At 38.0% G+C, this 25,051-nt stretch overlaps 1 protein-coding gene across 4 annotated transcripts in view; it reads left to right on the top strand.

The window, feature by feature from the left end:
* Positions 1–585: 585 nt before the first annotated feature.
* LOC134546356 (uncharacterized) overlaps positions 586–25,051 on the top strand; it is a 68,925-nt gene continuing 44,459 nt past the window's right edge. For 3 of the 4 annotated variants that reach the window (XM_063389142.1, XM_063389140.1, XM_063389144.1), the window contains exon 1: positions 586–24,747. In XM_063389142.1, the coding sequence (XP_063245212.1) occupies positions 9,639–12,566 (2,928 nt within the window). In that variant the 5' untranslated portion in view covers positions 586–9,638 and the 3' untranslated portion in view covers positions 12,567–24,747. Of the gene's footprint in view, positions 24,813–25,051 lie in introns of all 4 variants that reach the window. The other variant, XM_063389141.1, reaches the window with a different exon arrangement.

Below are 25,051 nucleotides of genomic sequence, written 5' to 3'. Positions count from 1 at the left end.
GGCTTTGTTTCACACGCTAGGCGTGTGAGTCACGGTCATGGGAGTGGGAGAGAGAGACAAAATCGCTGCGTCGTGGGAACAGAATTAAGCATTTCGTGGACGCTTCTGTTGCTACGAGCTGTGATTGGCTGAAAATTACGTCAGCGAGCCCAGGACACTGCCCTCACAAAGGGAAGGAAGGTTGTAAAAGGTTGTCATTGTCTGAGCACCGTGCCAAGAGGTCGTGGTCGGGCGATGGCTCACATAATTTAGCAATGTTATTTAGAAGTACCTACAACTTTGCGGCTACGGTCCGGGCAACGCCTTACAACCTTTTTTTTTTTCTTTCGGACATATAAATTAATTTGTATTTTTTGACCGTAGTCGTAGGCAAAGCCCACAGCGAGGCAACAAAGGGTTTTGTCCAGCCGTCGCTGCCCGGGACTTATTCGGGCAATATAATGTAATTTGTAATAAGTTTACGTGTTTTTCTCCTTTATGGAGGTACTGTTTAAATTTTGTTGTGTGCTCTATTGTACGGAATATAGTGTGATTTTTACATAAATAAATACAACAATGAATGTAAATATTTGGTAAGTACACAGTCTTATGATGTGTCATTTGACAAGTAAGTGTTTACATGTGGGATTGTTAGTTTTTTTAGGCAAACACACATATTTAGTAAAAATGCTAATAATTTACAGTATAAAAATTATGACCGTTAAAGCCCACTGGAAATTTTATATTAAAAAATGTGACGTCCAAAGTTATTTACAAAAATAATGCATAGGCAAACAAGGATTATGTTTAACTATTCTTATAGTTTACATTTCTTCTCATATATCTAAACATTTCATTACCTAATACTTTTTTTCTGTTAGGCCTAGGTTACATTTTATGTCTATCAGTAAGAAAGTGCATTGGTTTAACCTGGAAAGAGCTAGGATAAGTTAAGAGAGAAAATAAGATATTCCTCTAGTGAAATGATACAAAAAAGGTTTGGGTTTTTTTTCTCAAAGTGCCAGTTGGCTTTGTGAAAAGACTAATCATTGCAGATTAGTGAAATTTTTCTGTTCAAGAAAAGTATGTAAATTGTACTTATTTAATTTGAATACTAGGACAAATTAAGATATAAAATATGAAATTAAAGAACATGTTTTAATGGTAAGACAGATAACTAAAAATGGTGGTATTTCCTTGTTACTGTATTTGAATCAAATGGAAATACTGTGGCCTACTTTTCCCTTACTCTCCTGAACTCACCACATTACTTGCTGTCACCTCCTCCTCCTCCGAACTATTCCAATCCCCTATTGTCCTTATGACCACTTCTGTTTGTATTTATTTTTTTCTTCCCCTGCGTAGAAAGAGAGCAAGTAGCGGATCTAGACTTTGTGAGCCCCTAATATTTTGGAGAGGGCTGTTACTGCGTGTCTAAGGTGTGAGGAGTATCCCCTGAGAAAATCAAATTTTGTAATACAAACTATTAAAACAATGATTTTAACTTAAATTTTGATGATGGTTTTGTAATTTATCTTAACTTTAATGGGGGTGAGGAGGGTTTATGCTGCCACATAATATAAAATAACAAAACAATTTTCATTAAGACCCTGTCGCACTGTCAAATATTTTTTTGTCTAACTGTATTCGACAATAGAGTTGGAAGGAAAGTATTGGACAGAAAATGGCATCCAAGTTTATTTTTGGTCTGAGCTATCAAAAACTTTTCAATTTTAATCTCATTTTCAAATGAAATAATGCATCATGGTGCTGGATGGAATTTTTGAATTGGTTGTGTATGCTATATGTGCAGTTATAATTTTTTTAAGATGTATGTATATTTAACTTATAATAATATTTGTTACAGTTATTTTTTTAAAGATGTAGAAACATAATTTCCTTTTTACACTTATATTATTTAACATAAAACTTTTATATTAACATTTTTTAGTTATTTCACTTTTATAACCTCTGTAATCACCCATGTGTTATCGCCATGTTAAAGATTCGTTGTGACTGAAACAAATGTAATTTTAGTTTTTGATGGACAGATTGTGATTGACTGGTTGCATCTAACATCTAAGATATTTTAGAACTTATCCTATATGTTAAATATTTGATAGAAACTCAATTCATCCAACTTTTCTAACAAACATAGCTGCGCCAGTGATGTTTTTGGTGACGACATATCCCTTCAACTTTATTTAACACAAAATATTAGAAGGTGTTGGAAGCGAAAATTTTACAGTGTGACAGGACCTTTATGAAAAAGTGTTTTTTGAACAATAGTTTGTGAGGATTAGTTACAAATTTTCTCCAACAACTACTGCTTTTGGCTCGGGGTTTAGTTTAAATTTCTGTTTAGGGGGGGGGGGGGGGGGCAGCTGACCCCCATTGCACCCCTTTTGGAAAAAACCCTTCTGTCCTTCCTTCAGGAGCCCGCATGTAACATTGTGGCTAACTAAGAGACTGCAGCCACATAGAGAATAGTTTAGCATCTGGTAAGTCGACAGTGTGTTTGCATCCTGTTAGCTGCAATCATTTTAATGGGATGTGGCATTTATTCCCCCATATTTAAATTTTTGCTTTATTACTAAACCAATGACTGCAATCCCTATTGTTTATTGCTGTCTGCTTGTGAGATTGTGTCAAAGATGAGAATATTTTCACAGTAATTTTTATACATTTTTGGCAGCACCAAATTTGTGTTCTTTCTTAATTTAGGTTTTTATTAAATTTACTGTAATCATAACTGAGATGTCATCAAAATCTGTACCTACTATAATAAAACTGTAGAACCATCATGTCTGTAATTTGGAAATATTTGGTAAAAGCTTATTGCAGATGATGTAGGGAGTGTAATAGAATACAATAACACTATTTTTAAAAACTTTGTCTGTCTGAACATGCTACTCTCCCAAACTACTAGTTGAATTTTCATGGGGTTTTACAGGTAACTTGTAGCTTGGTGCAACATATAGGCTTACTAGCTGCCCGATCCGGCTTCGCACAGTTGTATTAATTGGGGGGGGGGGGGGGGGGAAATGAGACCAAATCTCTTATTTACAGTTATAATAAATGAAATAAAATGAAAATTAATTAATTTTGACAAAAATTTAATACAATGCTTTGTAATGTACCGAAGAAAAAACGAATAGCACCGATGGTTTCCCGACTCTCGAGCACGCAACGTTGTCATGGAGATGAAGTGCCCACTGTTTCCCGGGCTTAAACACCAATCAACATTGATGATCAGTTTATTATTAATAATAAATTTTTAAGACCATTGATCGAAATAAAAACTACCCTATCTCTCAAGTTGGAAAAAATTACACATAAATGCCCATTTTCATCGAAATCAGTTGACTTGGTGAAGGGGACCTTTTTAGAAATCAGATGTAGTTAGTAATTGTCTTCTTAATTTGAATAATTTATATCACTTTCAAATCCCGACCGACTTTGTTCTACCAGTGTATAGTTATTTACCTGTATATATCTAAAAATTGGTGGTCTGTATTTAATGAGTGATGAGGACTACACTAACAATGAAATAGTCGTTGCCATGGAGACGAATGAAGCATCAACAATGCTACAGCCGTTGCCGTGGTGATTTTCTGCCAACTCATACATACATCACATTAGAAAACTAAAATTATAAGATTAAGACCATTAATCGAAATAAAAACTATCCTATCTCTCAAGTTGGAAAATATTACACCTAAATGCCAATTTTCATCGAAATCGGTTAAGTGGTTTAGGAGTCCATTGAGGACAAACATTGTGACACGAGATTTATATATATTAAGATAAGATATTATCAAAAATCAGCTTTTGGAAAGAAAAAAAAAGATATCTTACTTTAAAGTTTTAGGAGTCTTCTCAGCTTAGTACAGTTTATAGAAAAGTCAAAAGATGGAGCTTCATTAGTTGATTTTTAAAAGGCACTCACAGATGTTTTTGAATGTTTACCTCAGTGACACAATCATCACGGCTTATTACATGACAAACCAATATATAGCATTGTTAGTTTTTTTTTTTTTTTTTACTTCAGTGACAGAAGTATTTTTGTAAGTTTAAGGCCAAGATCCATAGTTTTGCAGGCACGAGGGAAATTATTTATCCCATGAATAGCACTGTCGGTAAAAAAAAAAATGTAAATTACAGCATTATAAAATCAAGCTTTGATTTTTGCAATTGTGGTAGAAAAAAATTTATAAAAAATTTATTTGTTACTAAATTTTAATTAAGAAATTTTTAAAACTAAGTATTTCTAATTTATAAGAACTGTACACGGTCTTTATTTTACATACAAATCAAATTGAGTATCCTTTACAATTCCTGTAGGCCAAAACTGAAACATTACGTACATAATTTAAATAATTTTAGTTTAAAACTTGTTATTTAACGGACGCGTGTAGCTTTTGAAATGGACGAATGATGTGTTAGTTCAGCATTACGCCGCTAGATGTCAGGCACGATGAGTTTAGAGTTTGCCCGCTAGATGTCCCAACTATCGCAGAGGAGTTGTTGCGGGAATAAAATTTATTTTAAACGTTCGACTTCAAAACTGGTTTCGGTGACAGTAAGTCATTGTGTTTTGAAGATAGAAAGAAGCCAATTGACGAAAACTCTTCCATTTCCTTCGAACTATATTGAGCAATGAAAAATTTATTTCCTAATATTTCACAGATGTGATTTAACGATACTCTGTAGAACTTTAATTGTAAACATTTTATTAACTATCATGGCAAAATTTATTGTTTTTATAATAATAGTCATATTGCGTGAATCAAACGTGACCTATTATATAATATACATTCAAAATATATTATACATAATAAAATTAGGTATATTTTCTGAAAGAAGCACTAGCAAAACTGTGTCATACCAATGTAGCAGTTGTGCGCTTACAAGCGTGCAGTGTTTGCTAACACATTTTAATTATTTGGCTTCAAAATCGCATAAATATCTTTTCTTTATTTTACTTTTGACAGCAACACGCGTCCTCTTTCGTCCCATGGTCCGCTCTGTATCAGGTCACGCAATATTTTGAATGTTATTGTAATTTTGGCCATTTAAAATTTGTGATTTTTGTGTAGTAAAGTATTTTTTAATTTTTATAATTTAATTTTTTTTATATTTGGTTGGTTTTCTAATGGTATATACCTTCCTTTATTTCCTTTAATAAACTCATCTTTTACTACTGGAATCTTTCCATAATATCAATACAAATTTTCCCGGGGGAGGACCCCTCACCCCCCGCTTCAATAGGGGGGGATCGATGATTCTTTATAAAAAGGTATATTGCCCCCCCTTTGGAAATTTAGTTGTTGCGCCCCTGGATTCAAGGCTATTGATGATGAATCAATAGGAATTTTTTGTAAAGCATCTAAAACGATTTGACACGATTAATCAAAATATAATGTTGAATAAAAACATTATTTTAACTGGGAATAGTTTAAAAACACACCAATTATTTCAGTTTTATCTTAATGACATCAAGCATATAGTACCCATTCTGCTCAGCCTGAATGATGTAGGTCCACATTGTCAATTCTGATATCTAAACAGCAAATATCGGGGTTGCCCAAGGAAGCATTGTCCTGTCCTATTACTGAATAGGGTACGTGAATGTTGCGGAAGAATCAGTAAAAACGTGTATCTCATTAGCTTTGCGGATGACGCCCACATAATTCCTTAAAAAAAAAAAACAAATATTCTCAAATGTACGAAAGTTTGTTTCAGAGAAACGTTTTAGATACTAGTTAGATTTTCGATCAATTGTATCATATTTGGTAGTGAATTTAGTAAGGTAGTTAAGAAATGTTCTATTCTTTAGCCACTGTTTTTTTAATATCCCTTACAGTATTTGTTGGTTGTATAAAGTATTATTTCAGACGAAAGTTGTAGATACTATTTATTAAGTTAGCAGAAAATAAGAATGTATTTTATATTTCATGTGGCAAGAATATTATAATTTTTGTTTGTATTTCAATTCTAATCGTTTGAACTCCGTGCAACAATGTTTAGACTTATCAAAAATCGCTTCATAAACCTTTTTTAGAACACATCTAAAGTTTACAAACAATTTGAACTGATTTGATGGCGTGCCTGCTAAGAAAGTGAAGAAATTTTTTTGTCCTCTAAGCCAGTTTTATTTAACCTTGCAGTTATTTTGACAAAAGTTTTTCAGTATAAATTTATAGAGATATATAATAACTCTTCATACGGATGCGGGGGTTATAACAATTTACCTATTCAAAAAAAAAACCCTTCCCCATTTCTGCCCCATTGGTCAGATATTTCCATTAACAAACTCGACCAAGATTTCTCTCTTTTTTTTTTTATTAATTTGGAAATGCTTTGTGCAAAATTGCGTAGTTATTGTATTCATAAAAATTTATGTATGTTTTATATATATATATATATATATATAATGTTTTGAGATGATGATTTTGGGGACACTGAACTATGTAACGGAAAACTTTGTAGAATTTTTCCGGAAGTCACACAGTGGTAACTGCTACAATAGGAAGTCTTTCTCCGAAATCTACCTAACTATAAAAAAAATATTACTTTTATGTCAATGATTTAAAGACTAGCAAATTCATGCCAATACAATTGCTTACGAACAGCATTTTTATAATCACTCTATTAATTGCGGCAAAAATTTTTAGAGTTATAAACAAATTCAAATAAAAAAAATGAACAGTAAGTATTTAAATGAATAAACCACCTCAGTCACTACCGAAGAGTAGTTAAGATTCATCCTGTTCCTTGTATTTTTATCTTTGTATCCATTTTATATATGAAAACAACATGAAAAAAATACTTCATTATCGATCCAGAAACAACCAAAAAATACACATGCAGAGAACCGCAAAAAAAATACTGCTTTAGCATCAGTGGTGGGAAGTCATTCTGACGGCGGCTTACATGGAGGAAGGATCGGTCGCCATTTTTATTTTTATCACTCACCGGGTTCGAACCGAGGACTCCGAGCTTCATTTTGTAAGTGCGTTTTAAAATAATATTTTATTAAATTTTGATTAATTTTTTTATAAATTTTAAATCTTTTCTTGTTAAAATCTGAAAATAAATACGGATTTTCAAGATGATGGTAGTGATCTCAATCCAAGATGGCTAAGTGATATTATTTATTTTTTATTTTTTATAAATTTTAAAAACGATGAATTTTTTTGACAATAGTTACAGTTTTTCAAGATGGCGGTCGTAACAAAAATCGCAAAGATCTATAATTCAAGATGTCGGGTCTAACGAAAAGTGCTACAATGGCGTTATACACATCCAATATGGCGGGCATAACGAAACGTGCAACATTTCTAGAATCCAATATGGTGGCCGTAACAATATTTGCAACGGTGTGTTTAAATATTTTTTATTTAAATTTTGCTAATTAAATTATTTTATAAATTTTAAAGTTTTTCCCGATTTTCTAGCATAAAAATTACGTATTTTCAAAATGGTAGGCGTAGTGATAATTGCAACAGTTACGACATAATTCACAATGGCGGTGATGTCATCCTAATTGTCAAGGTCATGACCTCGGCGGTTTTTAAGCCGCTTTTAGGAATTTACAAGCCGTTGACATATTTGAGGACTAAAACGGAAAATTTTCCCTCAAACGGGAATTTTTCCCTCGAATTATGAATTTTTTTAACAGGAATTTTGAGTCATTTTTGAGGAATTTTGACACTAAAAATGGCCACCGTGACGTCAGAGCAATCGGTCTCATACGTTTATGCTCGTATGTATTGTTGATTAAAAAGTGAGAATGTATAATTTGCAGGGCCCATAGCATAATTATGTGTACCAGTTGCCGAAAATGTAATGTAATAATACTTGTACATCTAAGAAAAATTATAATATTTCTCATTAATTTGCAATGAATGTGTAATTATTTTTCTACAAAATTTTTCTAATACATTACTATTTAATAAATAATTTGTCCTCCAATTGTTTTATTTTCATTTGTCCAAAGACATTTCATTATATACTGTGCTGAAACATGACTGTCCCACGCACAGAAAGTGTTTTGTTTTATTTAAATAACATTTTTAATTATTATTATTATTATTATTTGTTGAAATTTTTATGTTTTGTTCTATTGTTGTGTGTTTGGACGTATCTGCAACTACCATACTCTATGGTGTAGTCTGAGTGACTCCAAAGCTCAATTAGCAAGACCCCTCTAGGGAGCAATGGACTTAAACGGCAAATTGAACTTTTTATACATAATTTGCATAACAAAACTTTCATTGTTGAAAAATCATATTTTAAATTTAAGGCATTTCAGTGTATTAATTTGTATTGTTAATTGTCTGTGTTTGATTTTGACGTGATAATTAAGTCAACAATCTTAGTGTCTCGGCCAATCAGAGGCCATGTTACTTAAGATAAGCGTCATTACTGAATTAACGGTAAGAGTCTTAGAACAACGACGATGATGGCTACATAGCCCGGGTTTAAATCCCCTCAAAAATCAACAGAATTTAATAGCTGGGTAGATCATCCTACTACTAGGATGTTTGAAAACGTCGTATAAACATATATTACATGTTGTTTAATTAGGGCACGTCCAAATTGACGTGTATTTAGGAGTGATTTACCGTGAGTAAAATACCGACTCATGATGCTATCCTAATTGAACTGTTTTTCTACTTACAAGTATCGTAATATTGCCAACGGACTTATAAACATTGCATTTTATTGCTGAGCACGTTAAAGTATCTATTGAGACGAACATTTTATTAAAACAATTACGTATCTTGTTCTACACTTGATTTAGTTCTTACACCTAGAGGTGAACTGAGACAGAGCTCTCACGATGCTTTACCGCGATTATCTATTGAGTTCAGCCACGGTATATCAAAATTAACTTTAATCACGAACACAACAAATAAACATTATTTTTCTCACGCTAATTTCTGATTATAAATTGAGATTTCAACAGGCATATTTAATTTGAACTATATGAACTTTTGTTTTGGTTTCATCATGTGTGCAACATAACTCCAGTAATTTCAGAAAATATGAATGGTATACCACTGGTCCAACCATAAATTAGTTATATTTTTTTTGATAAAATAATATTTGTGTTAACCATATGTTACCCTGTTGTTATTTTACTGTGCATATGTATGTTTTCCCTATGATTTCAATTTGTCTGTTGTTTAGTCTCATGCCCTTTGAAGATTTAAAGTGTGAGAATATTTAATCTTTCTCTTATGTACCACACTACATTAGCCTTGTCATAGTAAGGAAATTAAGTAGTACATAAGTGTGGCGCCCAGATATCAATTTTAAAAATAATCAAAGAATATATATATTCGACAGAGCAACAAATAGCCAAAGAGAACTATTTATTATTTAAATCTTATTACACTAAGAGCCTTTTAACAGAGTGTAGGAGAGTGTATGAAATATAGTAAATATTATTATTAAAAATAGAAATAGTGTGGGATATTTAAGTCTGTAACATTGGCCGCATTGTGGACTTGAGACTAGTTGGAAAAAGATGGCCGCATAGCTTGATCAAATGTAACTGTAGTTGGTGATTTATGAAATAAAAATGTAACACTTGCCGACGAGGATGGGATGTGCCGGAAAGAATAATCCGTTTATTCAGCGTTGTTAAAATGGGAGGTTTCAAAGTGGAAAATTTTGTTTGCAGCGAGGATTCGTGGGAATCGTACGCTGAGCGGCTGGAACAGTGTTTTATTGCCAATGGCGTCAGTGATAAAGAAGAGGACCAAGCGAAGCGGCGCGCAATTTTGATATCGTCATTAGGCAAAGAAACATATGAAGTCTTACGTAATTTGTGCGAACCAAAGAAACCTCAGGACGTGAGTTACAGGGAACTTTTGAAGTTGTTGAGTGATCATTATTCTCCCAAGCCATCGGTCATAGCTGAACGGCAAAATTTCCACAAGCGTGTGCAACAAGATAGTGAAACAATTTCTGACTTTGTGGTTGGGTTACGGAAATCAACCAGGTATTGTAATTTTGGGACGTTTTTAGACTTGGCTTTGCGTGACCAATTTTTGGTCGGGGTTAGAGATAAACATATAACACATAGGTTATACTTGGAATCAGAAGACATCACGTTTGAGAATGCCGTAGCACTTGCAGCTGCGTATGAAGCGGCTATGGATAATGCATCTTTAGGTGTGGCAGATTTGAAGGTTAGTGAGGTACCTTGTCAGACGCCTCCAGTGACCGAGGCCGTAAATGTAGTCAAGTTTAGGCCCAGGAAGGTAGATGAAAAAGGGTTAGGAACAATGAAATGCTTTTGCTGTGGTAGGGCTAACCATGTGGTGAAAGACTGTAAATTTAAGAGTTATAGGTGCAACAATTGTAAACAGTTGGGTCATTTGCAGCGTATGTGTCCAAATCAAGCAATGTCAAAGAAGGGTGAGTCGAGAGCACACAACTTTGTGGTACATCATGGTGCAGAGAACCAAGTTGGCCTCGTAGATCGGTGGGAAAGTGAGTTCACATCAGTGTTTTGTATATCAACTGGAACAAAACCAAAGCCATGGGTAATACCTGTTTTGGTTGGGGAAGTACAATTAGACATGGAAGTGGACAGCGGTGCTGCTATATCCGCTATATCAGAACATACTTACAAACAATTGTTTGCAACCCATCCCTTGAGGCCTACCAATGTCAGATTGAAGTCTTATACAAATGAGGTGATGAGTCCGTGTGGTACGTTGAGGGTGCCTGTGAACGTAAAGGGACAGCCTGAGTCTGCAGAATTAGATCTTTTTATTGTACCAAATGGTGGTCCACCCTTGCTAGGGAGAGACTGGTATGATGCTTTACATTTACCACGACCGCACTTGTATCATATCGAGACATCAGAGAAGCAAAAGTGGGAGTTGTTTAACAGCTTGGTAAGGCGATATCCACTGGTTTTTGATGAGGGTCTGGGAACATTTACTGGTGGGCAGGTCTCCTTACGACTAAAGGAAAATGTCCCTCCTGTGTTTTTGCCTGCCAGGACCCTTGCGTTCGCACTAAAAAGCAAGGTGGACACGGAGCTAGACAGACTGTTAGGGCTGCACATTCTGCACCCCGTAACATTCAGTAAATGGGCTACACCGATTGTGCCAGTGGCAAAAAGTGATGGCAGTGTACGCATATGTGCTGATTTTAAAATAACTGTAAATCCTGGATTAGTAGCAGAGTATTACCCACTACCCAGGGTGGAAGAGCTGTTTGCAAAGTTGAAGGGTGGTGAGGAATTTTCTACAGTCGATTTGTCTCAGGCATTCCAGCAGTTAAAGTTAGATGAGGCATCTCAAGAATTGTGCACAATCAATACACACAGGGGTCTTTTCAGATACAGCAGACTACCATTCAGAATTGTGTCCTGTCCGGCCATTTTTCAGCGTACAATGGAGCAGGTCCTTCAGGGCCTAGACGGACTGGTTTTCTTTCAAGATGACGTTCTGGTTACTGGTCCGACAAGGGAGCAGCACTGGAAAAATCTGGGTACAGTATTCCAGCGTCTAGACAAATATGGTCTCAAGGTAAATATGAAGAAGTGTAAAATCCTTCAGCCTTCAGTAACATTTTTGGGTCACACTATTGACAAAGAGGGGCTACATACTTGCGGCGATAAGGTCAGTGCAGTTGTGGGTGCACCAGTTCCGCAAGACCTTAAGCAGCTGCGTGCATGGCTGGGGTTGGTAAACTATTATGCTCGGTTCTTACCTAACCTCTCTACAATCCTCGCACCCTTGCATGGGCTTTTGAAGAAAGGATGTCGTTGGAGTTGGACCTCGCAGTGCGATGTTGCCTTCAAGCAGCTTAAGAATTTAATTGTTTCATCTACTGTACTGGTCCACTATGACCCTGAGTTGCCTATCAAGATGGCGTGTGATGCTTCCCCATATGGCCTCGGGGCGGTGATCAGTCATGTGTATCTGGACGGCTCGGAGAAGCCAATTGCGTTTGCTTCTCGTACATTGTCAGAAGCCGAGAAGAACTATTCGCAGTTAGATAGGGAAGCCTTGGCAATTGTTTTTGGCGTCAAGAAATTCTGCCAGTATGTGTATGGGCGGAAGTTCTGCCTGGTTACCGATCACCAGCCCCTAACGCACATATTTGGCAACCATTGCGGCATTCCTCAATTAGCTGCAAATCGCCTACAGCGCTGGGCTGTTTTGTTGCAAGGATTTGACTATGAGGTACAGTATGTGAGAGGTTCAGCAAACTCCAATGCAGATGCCCTTTCCAGGCTGCCGTTGCACCGGGTAGAGGTTTCAGAAGAGTTTTCATATCTGCACGTTGCAAAGGCTGAGTTTTTACCAGTGACGGCACAAGCCATTAGGATTGCTACAGAGCGTGACCAGGTTTTGAGCAAAGTATTGTTGTGCGTTCGTGATGGCTGGCCGTCAGAGGTTGAAGAGGCTTTGAAACCATTTTACACAAGAAGGCTGGAATTGATCCTTGAGCAGGGAGTGCTGATGTGGGGCCACAGAGTGGTCGTGCCGTTGTCTCTACAGAGTAAAATTTTGCAGGAATACATTCCAGCCATTTTGGTGTGTGTAAAATGAAAGCTCTAGCACGGTCTTACGTTTGGTGGCCGAAGTTAAATGATACATTGGAAAAGGTCACAACATCGTGTGAGTCGTGTTTGCGGGAGAAGTCTATGCCTGATAAGTCTATCCTTCTGCCATGGGTATGGCCTGGCAAGCCGTGGCATAGAGTACATGTGGACATTGCTGGTCCCTTCCTGGGAAAGAACTTCTTGGTGTTAGTGGACAGCTACTCTAAGTGGCCTGAAGTGTGTGAACTCACAAGTACTAGCAGCACAGCCGTTATCAACAAATTGCGTGGGTGGTTTGCAACGCATGGCCTCCCGGAGCGGCTTGTATCAGATAATGGCCCCCAGTTTGCATTGGAAGAGTTTCAACATTTCTGCCGTCAGAATGCCATAAGACACACATTTTCCCCACCATACCACCCAGCAACCAACGGGCAAGCTGAGAACATGGTCAAGACGTTCAAGCAGAAGATCAAAGCCATTCTCCACTCTGGGGTGTCAATGGAGGTGGCACTCCCTAGGTTCCTTCTGAGCTGCCGGACGACACCTCATGCTGTTACTGGAGAGTGTCCCAGCAGTTTGATGTGTGGCAGGGTATTGCGAAATAGACTCTTCCCTGGTTACGCCTTCCGTAGCAGCCACGGTTGCTACCCACCAACCACCTCCTGCTTCTTCACCTCGGTGCAGGTCGGACACTTTTGCGCCTGGCAGTGCAGTGACTTTTCGAGTCTATGGGCGCGGAGAGAACAAGTAGGACCGAGGCATCATAGTTGACCAACTGGGTCCGCTCACTTACAGGGTAAATGGTATTGGAGGAGGTGTTTTCCATCGTCATCTGGATCAGATCAGATTATTTTCCCCATTTCAGACATTTGTGCCACCCTTCGACCAGCATGGCGTAGACAGTGACACGAGTACTTGGGCTGCAGTAGCGCCTCAGGTTGCAAGAACTCCCTCAGAGTCAGTCACTGCCAAGGGCCGTGATACTGTTGGAAAAGTAAAGCGTGTTACACCAGGGATGGTTACTGGTGCGAATGGTAGTGCCTTCTTCAAGCGGTTCAGTCCAGCTACAATGGTCAGTGAGAGTTGTGAAATAGGAAGGGGGAAGAGTGTGCTTGACAGTGACAGCGGTACGGACCAACAGGTTTTAGGAAACAGCAGTACGTCATATGCAGGCAGAATGGAGGACGAGCAATTCAAAGGATTTCCTGTAGAGGCGTCTTCACTCGGCAACAGCACTGTTAAGGATCGTAGGTACCCGATGAGAGACAGAGTACCAAAGAAGGTTACTGATGTATAGTGTGTTATCTGCAGTGTAGGACATTTGTTGGCAACAATGTATTCGTTTGTTGTACTCTTTGTAACATAGGCGGGAGTGACTGGTTTGTGTTCTCTAGTGTATTTGTACTCTCTTTTTAGTATTGGTTTATATACCTATTCTTCTTCCAAATGGTTATGTGGGGGAAAAGTGTGGGATATTTAAGTATGTAACATTGGCAGCATTGTGGACTTGAGGCTAGTTGGAAAAAGATGGTCGCATAGCTTGATCAAATGTAACTGTAGTTGGTGATTTATGAAATAAAAATGTAACAAATAGTAAAAAAAGTAAACTCTATCTCTAATAACAAACAACACTAACAACATTCTTCATACTATTTACAGAGTGGCAACCCAACTAGTGGGGCCCGATTTGTTTGTGTCAAATCTGATAGGTTTGTTTACATGCAAGTATTTAATTGAACTTTCAAGTGCGCAGGATATTTGTTGTAATTGTTAATTGTAGTCTTGTTAGAGGTCTTACATAATGGCTCAGCAGACATACAATCTAAGAAGTAGGGCCAACAGTATGTGTGAAGAGTGTCCCACGACTCACAGCTCTGACAGTGACACATCGACGGCCATGGAGGACTGTAGTTCACCAGAAACAAGAGTAATGGATGTACCTACACACTCACACACGCAGCATAGTGACAGGTTAGGGCGGCCAGTGTCACCTTTTCCCGCAGGGGGGGTAACACAAGAACATGACAAGACAACAACTGCACCGGGAACATCCACATTGAGTCCTGACATGACACTAATGCTACAACAGGTGTTGCAACAGCTCACAAAACAAACCGAGCAATCTGAGAATAGGATAATGTCCCAACTCGCAATACAAACCGAGCAATCTGAGAACAGGATTATGTCTCGACTGTCCAGTCAGGCCGAACATACAGAGCAATCTGATAATAGGATAATGTCCCAACTCTCCAAGCAGGCAGAGCAGATGGAGGCAAAGCTAGACATCACTTGTTCCAGTGTACAAAGTCTGGAACATAGCATAGAGGAGAAGCTAGTGCAACAACAGAGAGAGATTAATCAGGCAGTGGAGAAGGTGACTCAGACAGTTGAGCGGGTATGGGAGTTGGAAACACAACTACTAGCCATTCGCGAGAATGTGACCCTAGAACAACATGGTCTGAGGGAGTTTTGTCATCGCAGTCAGGTCTGCATGAGGGACGAGCTGCATGGGCAGACTCGACGACTAGAAGTCAGGCTGGATGACATAGAGGTGGCGACCTCTAACTTACGAGATTGCCTGCAGAATCTGACTGTAAGTCAGAGTCGTACACCTGACACAACTGGTGGTACACAGCGAGAGGTAACTGAAGTGCCACCTACAGGTACAGGTAAACAGCTGTACACTACACCTGGGTGCAGTTATGACACCCACCCTGCAGAATCACTACCCAGGCAGTCTGTAGAGACTAGGGCAACAGTTCAGCCTAGAGCAACTACAACAACAGAGCGCCATCTGGACCCGGTAGCTCTTATGCACCATCCAGCAAAGCTGTGGGCAGAGGCCATGCCTACTTTCGCAGGCAGAGCAAATGAGAGTCCTATGAGGTTCCTCAGAAAATTCGAGGAATATGTGGCCATGTTTAACCTCACCGACGGAGAGATTCTGAAATGTCTGAACAACGCGTTAAAGGGTCAAGCATTCTATTGGTGGGTGCTGACCAGCACCAACACCCACAGTTTCACCCAGTTCAGGGAGCTGTTCAGACTGCAATTCTGGAACATCAGAATCCAGAGTAATCTGAGGGCACAACTCCACACCGAGAAATACGACCCAAGGAAGGGCACATCTCTGGAGGCACATTTATCCACCATGTACGACAAGACCAGGTATTTGGACCTCCCTATGACCAATGAGTTTGTGGCTGCCATGTTAACACAGCTGCCGCTGAAATACCAGAAGCAGTTGTCTGGCCTACACTACCGTGATGTCACTGAGTTCCGTGACCGGCTGCTCAACTACGATAAGCTCGAGAAGCTGGATCGAGTGGCACCCAGGACAGAGGAGGCAGACCGAGCACCACCTCACCAGAAGCAGCACCAGGTCAACCCTTACTGGCAAGGACGTGAGGGGAAACAGAAACCGGAGCGCCAGGCCGCAGTCAACTACATGAGCTGGCAAGCAAGGGGGGAAGCACCTCGTGGTAACGGCGGGCCCTACCACAACCGATACAGAGGGGCACCCTACAACAGGAAGCGTACCTGGTGGCCCAGCAACAAGGGATACCACAGTGGTGAAGAGGGGGCAGAACGAGCCAGGAAGAGTGCCCGTTATGAAGAGAGAAGGCGGTCCTATTCGCCGGAGCAACTGCCACCCAGGGAGTCCCGCAACTACAGTCGTCGTGCCTCATCCGATGACGAGAGAGAGTATCACTACAACCAGCATCGTAGGATGAAGGAGAAACAGTACCACGACCAATGCGAAGATTCCCGCCTGCCATACTACCAAAGCCCCAAGACGACAGACAGCGGTGGAGGCAAGGCCCACTACAGCCACCCGTCTGAGCAACCGGCGTCGCCCAACAGAACGTTTCGCCAGAGCCAACAACCTGGAACGACCAATCAGCATGGAGCACGTCCATGCTATCTACTAGAAAACCCTGTTGCGGCAGAGTTTAAGTCCGCAGTACAGGAAGCAGCAGGTACCAGTACATGGTACAATAACAACAGAAATGTGCCAGACTCGCAGGATGCGCGAGTGTCAAAGGGCACATTAAACTAGAAAGGGTTTCTGTAGGATCGCCCCGCACCGAAACCGGACCTCCAGACTCAGGGGTGAATAATGTGACATGTATTTATAGCTGTATAAGCTACTCCAAGTTTATGTGTACCGTAATGCTGAGAGATAATGAAAGGGATTTCTTGTACAAAGAGACCAACAAGGGCGTAGTACCGCAATTCCACACGGTCTGCCCACAAATTAACCTAAACATATATGGGCAAGAAGAGGCTGCACTTATTGACAGTGGAGCAGAGGTGACCTGTATCAGTGAGGAGCTGGTATGTTTCCTAGAACGCATTGGCATGAAGGTACCAAAAATTCCAGTACCTGCCATCAAAATTATTGGTGTTACTTCTAGAGCCAGTCCTATTGTGAACAGGCAAGTGCTCATAACAGTCTATGGACTTGGAAAACCCAAGGAGTTGACAGCACTAGTGGTAAAGGGATTAGCAAAACCACTGGAGTAACAGCTGAGAGCAGTCTGTATGTGATGGCTAACACAAGAGCCGTATAATCCCCGTGTTTATAGTGTGTTATGTTGTTATGTATATGGTACGCCAGGAGAGGCGTAATATAGCCGTTGAGTATACCCTTGCGTAAGAGCGGAAGTGTAATTCCCGCCAGTGTCCTGTGACGAGGTGAAGTGACATGCCACCCGCACTGGGATTTTGAGTAGCCAGTGAAGCTATTATGGGTATAAATTATTTATGAGGTATTTGAGTATTTTACGGCTAATGTATTCTTCGATTTGGGTACTGACCCACTAACACTAACACATATTGGGAAGTACTAGACTCGCCTTATTTACTGTGAAGAGCTATGTAATTATCTAGCAAGAAGACATGAGTGTAACTGTGTTCGACAAAATACATGTGAGATGTTATTTCACCTAGCTGTGTACACATGTGTAAACACTGGCATGCAAAGCACTTCTACAAGCGCAAAACACTTTGCAACTACAAGCAAAATTATTCTAGGTTACCTTGTTATGGGTTATTCCAGTTGATATTTCGTTGCACTGAGACACTTTTTCTTGCAGAGATCACAATTTAAAATGAAAGAGATATATTATTTTTTTGGTTTGATATGAGAAAACTAATGAAATTTGGAGTAATCCTTTTTCTGATGTTTTAGGTTGGTATCACTTGGCAATACTGATTAGAAAAGTATGCATCTATTTCGTATACAAATCCAATCTATTAGTAGTGTTGAATTTAATTAGGTTTTATGCCTATATTTGTTGTTAAAGAAAAAAAAGGGGTATGCTAATCTGCTATGAAATGATAACAAGAAATTTGCAGAAAACATCTATACGAAGTTTTATTGTGAAAGGGCCCTATACAGAAAATTTATAAATTTTCACTATATGAAGCACTCGATTTTTCGAAGTTTGTTATTATGTATTTTTTTCCTTGAGGAAGAATCTTGATATAGGCTGACCTGAAAAACACTGTGTAGAATCCTATGTCGCGAGATGACACGCTCTTGCAGTGAGTGTCCACAGGCCTCAGTATAAACAAACTTCAAGCTATACAATTCTCCCAGCAAAAGAGAAAAATTTTCAAGAAAATATAATTATTTTGTTTGTCTTAAAAATACTAATTCAGCTCTGAGAAAAGAGAAAATTAAAAATTTACTACTCAGCAGGAGCAGTTGCAAGCTATCCTGAAGAACACATGTTTTGTTTACAATTGATAAGATAGCATGTCGCTATCTACACCGAGGCTAGGAGCCTCAGACACATTACAAGGCTCAATTCCTATAAGGAATATATTCGTGAAAAATGAACGTGAATTTCCGACCCAGTGAAGCCTGCTGCGGGTCGTTAAAACACGATGAAAATGAAAGTGGAATGAAAGAGCACTGAACAGCTGATCTGCTCCGATAGTCGCCAGAGTGAAATCGGAGACCACCAGTCAGATAAAAGGGTTCAAGTTACTCACTCGCCGAGAGGACTGAGAAAAAGATGAAAAAAATAAAAAAGAAAAGACAAGAGAATTCGCCTGCTGCTGTAATAAAAGAGGCGGATGAAAATGAAACAAGAAAAGAAACATATAGTGTGATTTCTTTCACACAGCCTTGTCACCTAGCTAAAAACACTTTGTTTAGCTAAAAACATTTTTTTTGTTTAAAGAATGCATTTAAAATCTTATTAAAATCAGGCTATCATAATAACAGCCTATAACACTGTATATAAATGTAATGTAAGTGTTATGATATGATATTGTGAATTGTAAATTTTTGTGAATTGTTGATGAAATGTAGATGTAAGATATACATGATGTTGATATGTTAGGTGAATTGTGAAGCATATAGGCAGCTTTATGCTTAGACTGCATGTAAATGGACATTGGAAAATCACATCCTAACAATATGAGAAATGTATTAATCTACCAATTAATTTATGCAAAGTTGAAATAATTTGAATTTAAACATTTTATGAAATATGTTATTCATGTTTTATGAGCTTATTGTTGATTAAGCTAATATATTATTCTTGTTAATAGGTTCCGAACCGAGAGTTATTTATATAATTTGATTTGTTATTGTTACCTATAAGCATAAATATTTTAAGTATATTTGGTTGGCTAGTGGTATGCATGCTTTAAGAATAGAAGTTGATAGGCCTGCATACACTCGTGCTTGCAAGTGCATGATCACACATGTTATAATTGATAAACTTTGATTTACGAACGAGAGGTTTAAGTTAAGTGAGTGCAGTGATTACACTCGACAATAGGAGCAAACAGAGATGCGAATTCCTTCGGAAGTGTACCTAACAATGACGTGTGCTGCAATTGAAGTGCTGGCGCCGCGGTGCTCCACCGCGTCACGCACTGGGCCAGGACCAGGGCGGCAGGTTCCGTCGCTCCGAGACGACTACCCCAGCGGGAGCAGGTGGCGGTGATCCCGTCTGCTGCTCCGTCGCCGCTGCGCGCCTGTGACGTCAGCCGACATCCCGCGCTAATTTGGTCGGCAGAGCTGTCCAAGGGCAGTAGGATCACCACCCGGTTATATGGTCCCAGGTTCGCCTTCCACAGGATGCAGCCAGCACCACGGATGGAGGCCGATCCACTGCTACAGTGATGACCTGGATAAAGTCCCATTGTTATGCAACATGTACATTTCCTCACATTTCCCTTGTGATTGCGACGAATACTTACTGTGAGTATTGTCCTCCGAGTGCTACTGCATCCAACTTAGTTGCAGGACTGACGACGCCGAGAATTTCTACAAGATTGCAAGTTTTCCCGCGAAAATGCACCGACGACCAGCTCAGGTCTGAACTCTGTGACGGAGTGCCGCGTACTGAGGGAATAGTCCACGAATCAGGAGGAGGGGTGCGGGACAGGTGTCCTTTCTCGCACCTAAGTTTTTTTTTCTTCTCCCTTTTTCTTTCGTCATTTTGTGGTGTCGCGCGAGTCGTTGCCTGGCAACTAACTTTTTTTATTTAACTCAAGCAGCGAGTTTCCAACTGAAAAGCACACCGTGTCTTGTTTGAAATTTTGAAAACTGCAACACACTATGCTTATCAAGGGCGGCAATTCTGTGGTGAAACATGACTGTCCCACGCACAGAAAGTGTTTTGTTCTATTGTTGTGTGTTTGGACGTATCTGCAACTACCATACTCTATGGTGTAGTCTGAGTGACTCCAAAGCTCAATTAGCAAGACCCCTCTAGGGAGCAATGGACTTAAACGGCAAATTGAACTTTTTATACATAATTTGCATAACAAAACTTTCATTGTTGAAAAATCATATTTTAAATTTAAGGCATTTCAGTGTATTAATTTGTATTGTTAATTGTCTGTGTTTGATTTTGACGTGATAATTAAGTCAACAATCTTAGTGTCTCGGCCAATCAGAGGCCATGTTACTTAAGATAAGCGTCATTACTGAATTAACGGTAAGAGTCTTAGAACAACGACGATGATGGCTACATAGCCCGGGTTTAAATCCCCTCAAAAATCAACAGAATTTAATAGCTGGGTAGATCATCCTACTACTAGGATGTTTGAAAACGTCGTATAAACATATATTACATGTTATTTAATTAGGGCACGTCCAAATTGACGTGTATTTAGGAGTGATTTACCGTGAGTAAAATACCGACTCATGATGCTATCCTAATTGAACTGTTTTTCTACTTACAAGTATCGTAATATTGCCAACGGACTTATAAACATTGCATTTTATTGCTGAGCACGTTAAAGTATCTATTGAGATGAACATTTTATTAAAACAATTACGTATCTTGTTCTACACTTGATTTAGTTCTTACACCTAGAGGTGAACTGAGACAGAGCTCTCACGATGCTTTACCGCGATTATCTATTGAGTTCAGCCGCGGTATATCAAAATTAACTTTAATCACGAACACAACAAATAAACATTATTTTTCTCACGCTAATTTCTGATTATAAATTGAGATTTCAACAGGCATATTTAATTTGAACTATATGAACTTTTGTTTTGGTTTCATCATGTGTGCAACATAACTCCAGTAATTTCAGAAAATATGAATGGTATACCACTGGTCCAACCATAAATTAGTTATATTTTTATTTGATAAAATAATATTTGTGTTAACCATATGTTACCCTGTTGTTATTTTACTGTGCATATGTATGTTTTCCCTATGATTTCAATTTGTCTGTTGTTTAGTCTCATGCCCTTTGAAGATTTAAAGTGTGAGAATATTTAATCTTTCTCTTATGTACCACACTACATTAGCCTTGTCATAGTAAGGAAATTAAGTAGTACATAAGTGTGGCGCCCAGATATCAATTTTAAAAATAATCAAAGAATATATATATTCGACAGAGCAACAAATAGCCAAAGAGAACTATTTATTATTTAAATCTTATTACACTAAGAGCCTTTTAACAGAGTGTAGGAGAGTGTATGAAATATAGTAAATATTATTATTAAAAATAGTAATAGTAAAAAAAGTAAACTCTATCTCTAATAACAAGCAACACTAACAACATTCTTCATACTATTTACAATACTAAGCTTACTGATTTTTACTGTTTCTCGATTTTTCTTTTTTATGCAATTTTAAAATGTAAATTTGGCATGCAGCAAGTACAATTTCTAAAACGTGAGTATAAGTTACTATAAAACTACGTCCATTACTTATATTTATTGTACTAGAATTCCTCGCTCCAAATCACTTGGACTCTGGCTGATTTTCGTGTATTACATCAGTGGTCGTAATTTATGCACGCCTTTTTCCTAGATCTGAAGCAGTGTTTTGCATGTGTTAACGTGTCGATTGTTTTTTTAGCGATTTGGGAAGGGGGGAATTACTACTCTTCGCGTATCACTTTATCTAGCCACCTCTGAAATATTATTTTGTTACCTATGACGATTAGCCTACTCCCTTCATATGTTCATTCAGACACTTCTGACTGGGTAGCGAAGGCGGTTTGTGGTAAAGGTCTGTGACCCTTTCAGAGTTAAATTTTAATTATAGAAAAATTAATATTAATTACAACATATGTTATTTCATGCCTGTCCGACCTGCAGTATATAAATACCTACAAGGAGAACTACCAGTGATGGTTGACGTCACCCGTAGGGATAGCATGAAGGCGCTCTCCATTTCGTCAGACGCGACAGCCAATATTTATGTTGCAATAATAAATTACTACACGAGACCATATTTTGTAAATTTTAATTACGTGTTTTAAAAGAAAGAATTTTGACGAATGCCAGGGTCATTGAGCAACTAATGACATAGATTTCAAACATCATACATGATAAATAAAAATGAAGGGGTCATCGAAAGCCACAAGCTGCAGGTCGGCTAAAAGCAAACCAAAAAATGCTTCAGCTCTATCCTCATCTATACATACTTACATGCATAATACATTCAAACAACTAAAATTAATGCAATAAGCTGCAATATTTTGTGGACATATATTCACCTACAAATATAAATTTATTGTATAAAAAGGTCATTTTTATATTGTACAGAAAACTATAAATTTTAATCATATATCAAAAAATACCACTTTACAACAGAAAGTCACGTAATTAGATGTTCAATCATATATCTGTGGCAAAATGTGTAAAGCAAGAAAACCTGTAACAGCGCAAACCCTTTTTCGTACAGTATATAACAAGACATTTTTTTTTTACGGGAAGGAAAACTGCATTACTGGCCAACCTCACTGATTGTAGTGGTCAGCTGTGTACGAGAGTTCTTGTGTCATCTCAAGGATTAGCCTATTTAGTATAAGCATGTCAAACTAGTCGAATATGTTATAATAAATAACTAAAAACTTGATCTTGCGTAACTTGCAGAAGAGACGAAATCTAACAGTTTCGCCACCAACCCACCGCGGTAAAATGTACAATATGTTTATCGTATAAATGAAGTGTTCTTTATATTTGTTTGCATATGTATGCACAAAATTAAGATGTATTATAATTCTGCTGGGTTGCATACGGTTACTTACGGGTTTAGAACTGAAATATACTGAAAATAGTAATATTTATCCTCTTATGCGCTGAGGGTCGAGCGGTCGAAGTCTGGGGAAAATTGACAGAGAAAACCGAGCGGAAATCTTACCTCTCTCTGAGGCAGGCAGTTGGCTGGCTTCCCCCACCCCCCTTTCAAGGCTCGTTGAAGAACATGACACCCCGCTGGGCGATAAGGAATTCTAAGAAAAGCGCGTTCTTTTCTCCTACTCCTCCACCACCACCCCCTCATCACTCCATAGCTCATCCATACAGCTAGTGCTCTCTATCGAGAATTTTGGAACCACGTGTGTGTGTTCTTTGCGCGCTCGGGAGAAACTCAGGATCTTAGTCTTAAGTCATGACAGAATTAAGCCAATCTATGAATACCAACAAACATAGAATTTATTTGGCTAGGATATTCTAATTTTCTGATTTTGCTTTGTATTTTGAATATTAAAAACTTAACAAAATTGCTTTGCTTCTTTAAATAGGTTTTATTTATATTTGACTGCTTGGCTAGAAATAAATTTAATGCATTACAGCCTACTCCAAATACTTATGTGAATTTGTGCATTTAAATATGTTGTGTGTCAAATTTCTATTTTATTATTATTGATTTGAACAAAAACGAGCATTTGCGGAGTATTGTTTGTAAACAAACGTATATTTCATTGTTTGCATCAGCTAAATTTCATAGTTGAATTTGCAAATCGTAAACCAATGTTGTATCGTGCAAGGACGACGAGAGAAAGAGAGAGAGTGTGTGTGTGTGTACGTGCGCGCACACGTGCATGTGTGTGGTTTTTTTTAAAACAAAATCAGATTTTTAAAAAAAATTTCTAGAATTTGTGTGGCTATTAAGGAAGCTTCAAATAAATAAATGTATGACAGGTTCTTTGAATTTGTCAAACATATATATTACTGTAATATTCAACTTATTATTTGAGGGGGAAAATTGAGCTTTTATGATTGGATATATTTTTTAATATTTGGCCATGTGTTTCACTAAGGAACCTCCAAAATCTTATTGCACAACATGTGTATAAAGAGTTTAAATGATATTGTAGGGGGAGGAGAGGATGGGGACCAGTTTAACTCATAGCATCTGGATTGTAAAGCAGATGTGAAAAGTAAAGTTGCTAGTTGCCTGTCCGTGTTAAAAAACTCAGACTTTCCTCTTAGTCATTACCTACATGCTAATATTTTTTAGATTATATTGAGTGCCTGATACAGGAAATTTTTCTTTGAGGAAGGGGATGGTGGTTTGAGAAAAAAAAATAGAAAAAATTAATTACATTTTGAACAACTGTTTTGCAAATTTTTTCCCAACTTTGTGAGGGGGAAGATATATCCCAAATCTCCCCCCCCCCCTTCCCCAACCCACCACTGATTATATTCAAGCTCTGGATGGCCTTATCAGTTGTGATTACTCAAACTTATGTGGTAGCCTTACTTTAGCACCGTAACTGATAACCTCAAGATAAACGTAAAAGAAAATTTGTTTAAAAGATAAATGTTTTCTTTGTGTATCTGCTATTAATGCTTCGTAGAATGGATGGCTCTCTCAAAACAAAGACGTTCATGAATGTGATGGTGGTTGATAACACGAGTTTCATTAGGTCATTCCGGCTCTAGTTGCTAGCTGCCATTCCAACAGGTTAGACTAAGGATTTGGTTAAAAGAAAACATTGTTGAACTTTGTTTTTGGTAACCATTAATTAGGTATTAGAATTTTTTATCTCTTATTTTTGCTTAAGTTTTTGAATTAACAAACTAGAAGTTAGAATTGTTACTTCATTAGTTATTACTCTAGAGCAAAAATTTATATCTACATTCAAGAATTTTTTGTGTTTTTAATTCATCGTTGTTAAAAATTATCATTTTGCTATGTTGGGCATAATATGAAAGTAGGTAATAAAATTATTAGTTTGGTTTTTACTTTAACGTAATTTCTTATTTTG

Source organism: Bacillus rossius, chromosome 1 (assembly GCF_032445375.1).
Source record: "Bacillus rossius redtenbacheri isolate Brsri chromosome 1, Brsri_v3, whole genome shotgun sequence".
NCBI lineage: Eukaryota > Metazoa > Arthropoda > Insecta > Phasmatodea > Bacillidae > Bacillus > Bacillus rossius.
Note: the sequence above shows the minus strand (reverse complement) of the source record. Positions and strands in the feature narration are given on the sequence as shown.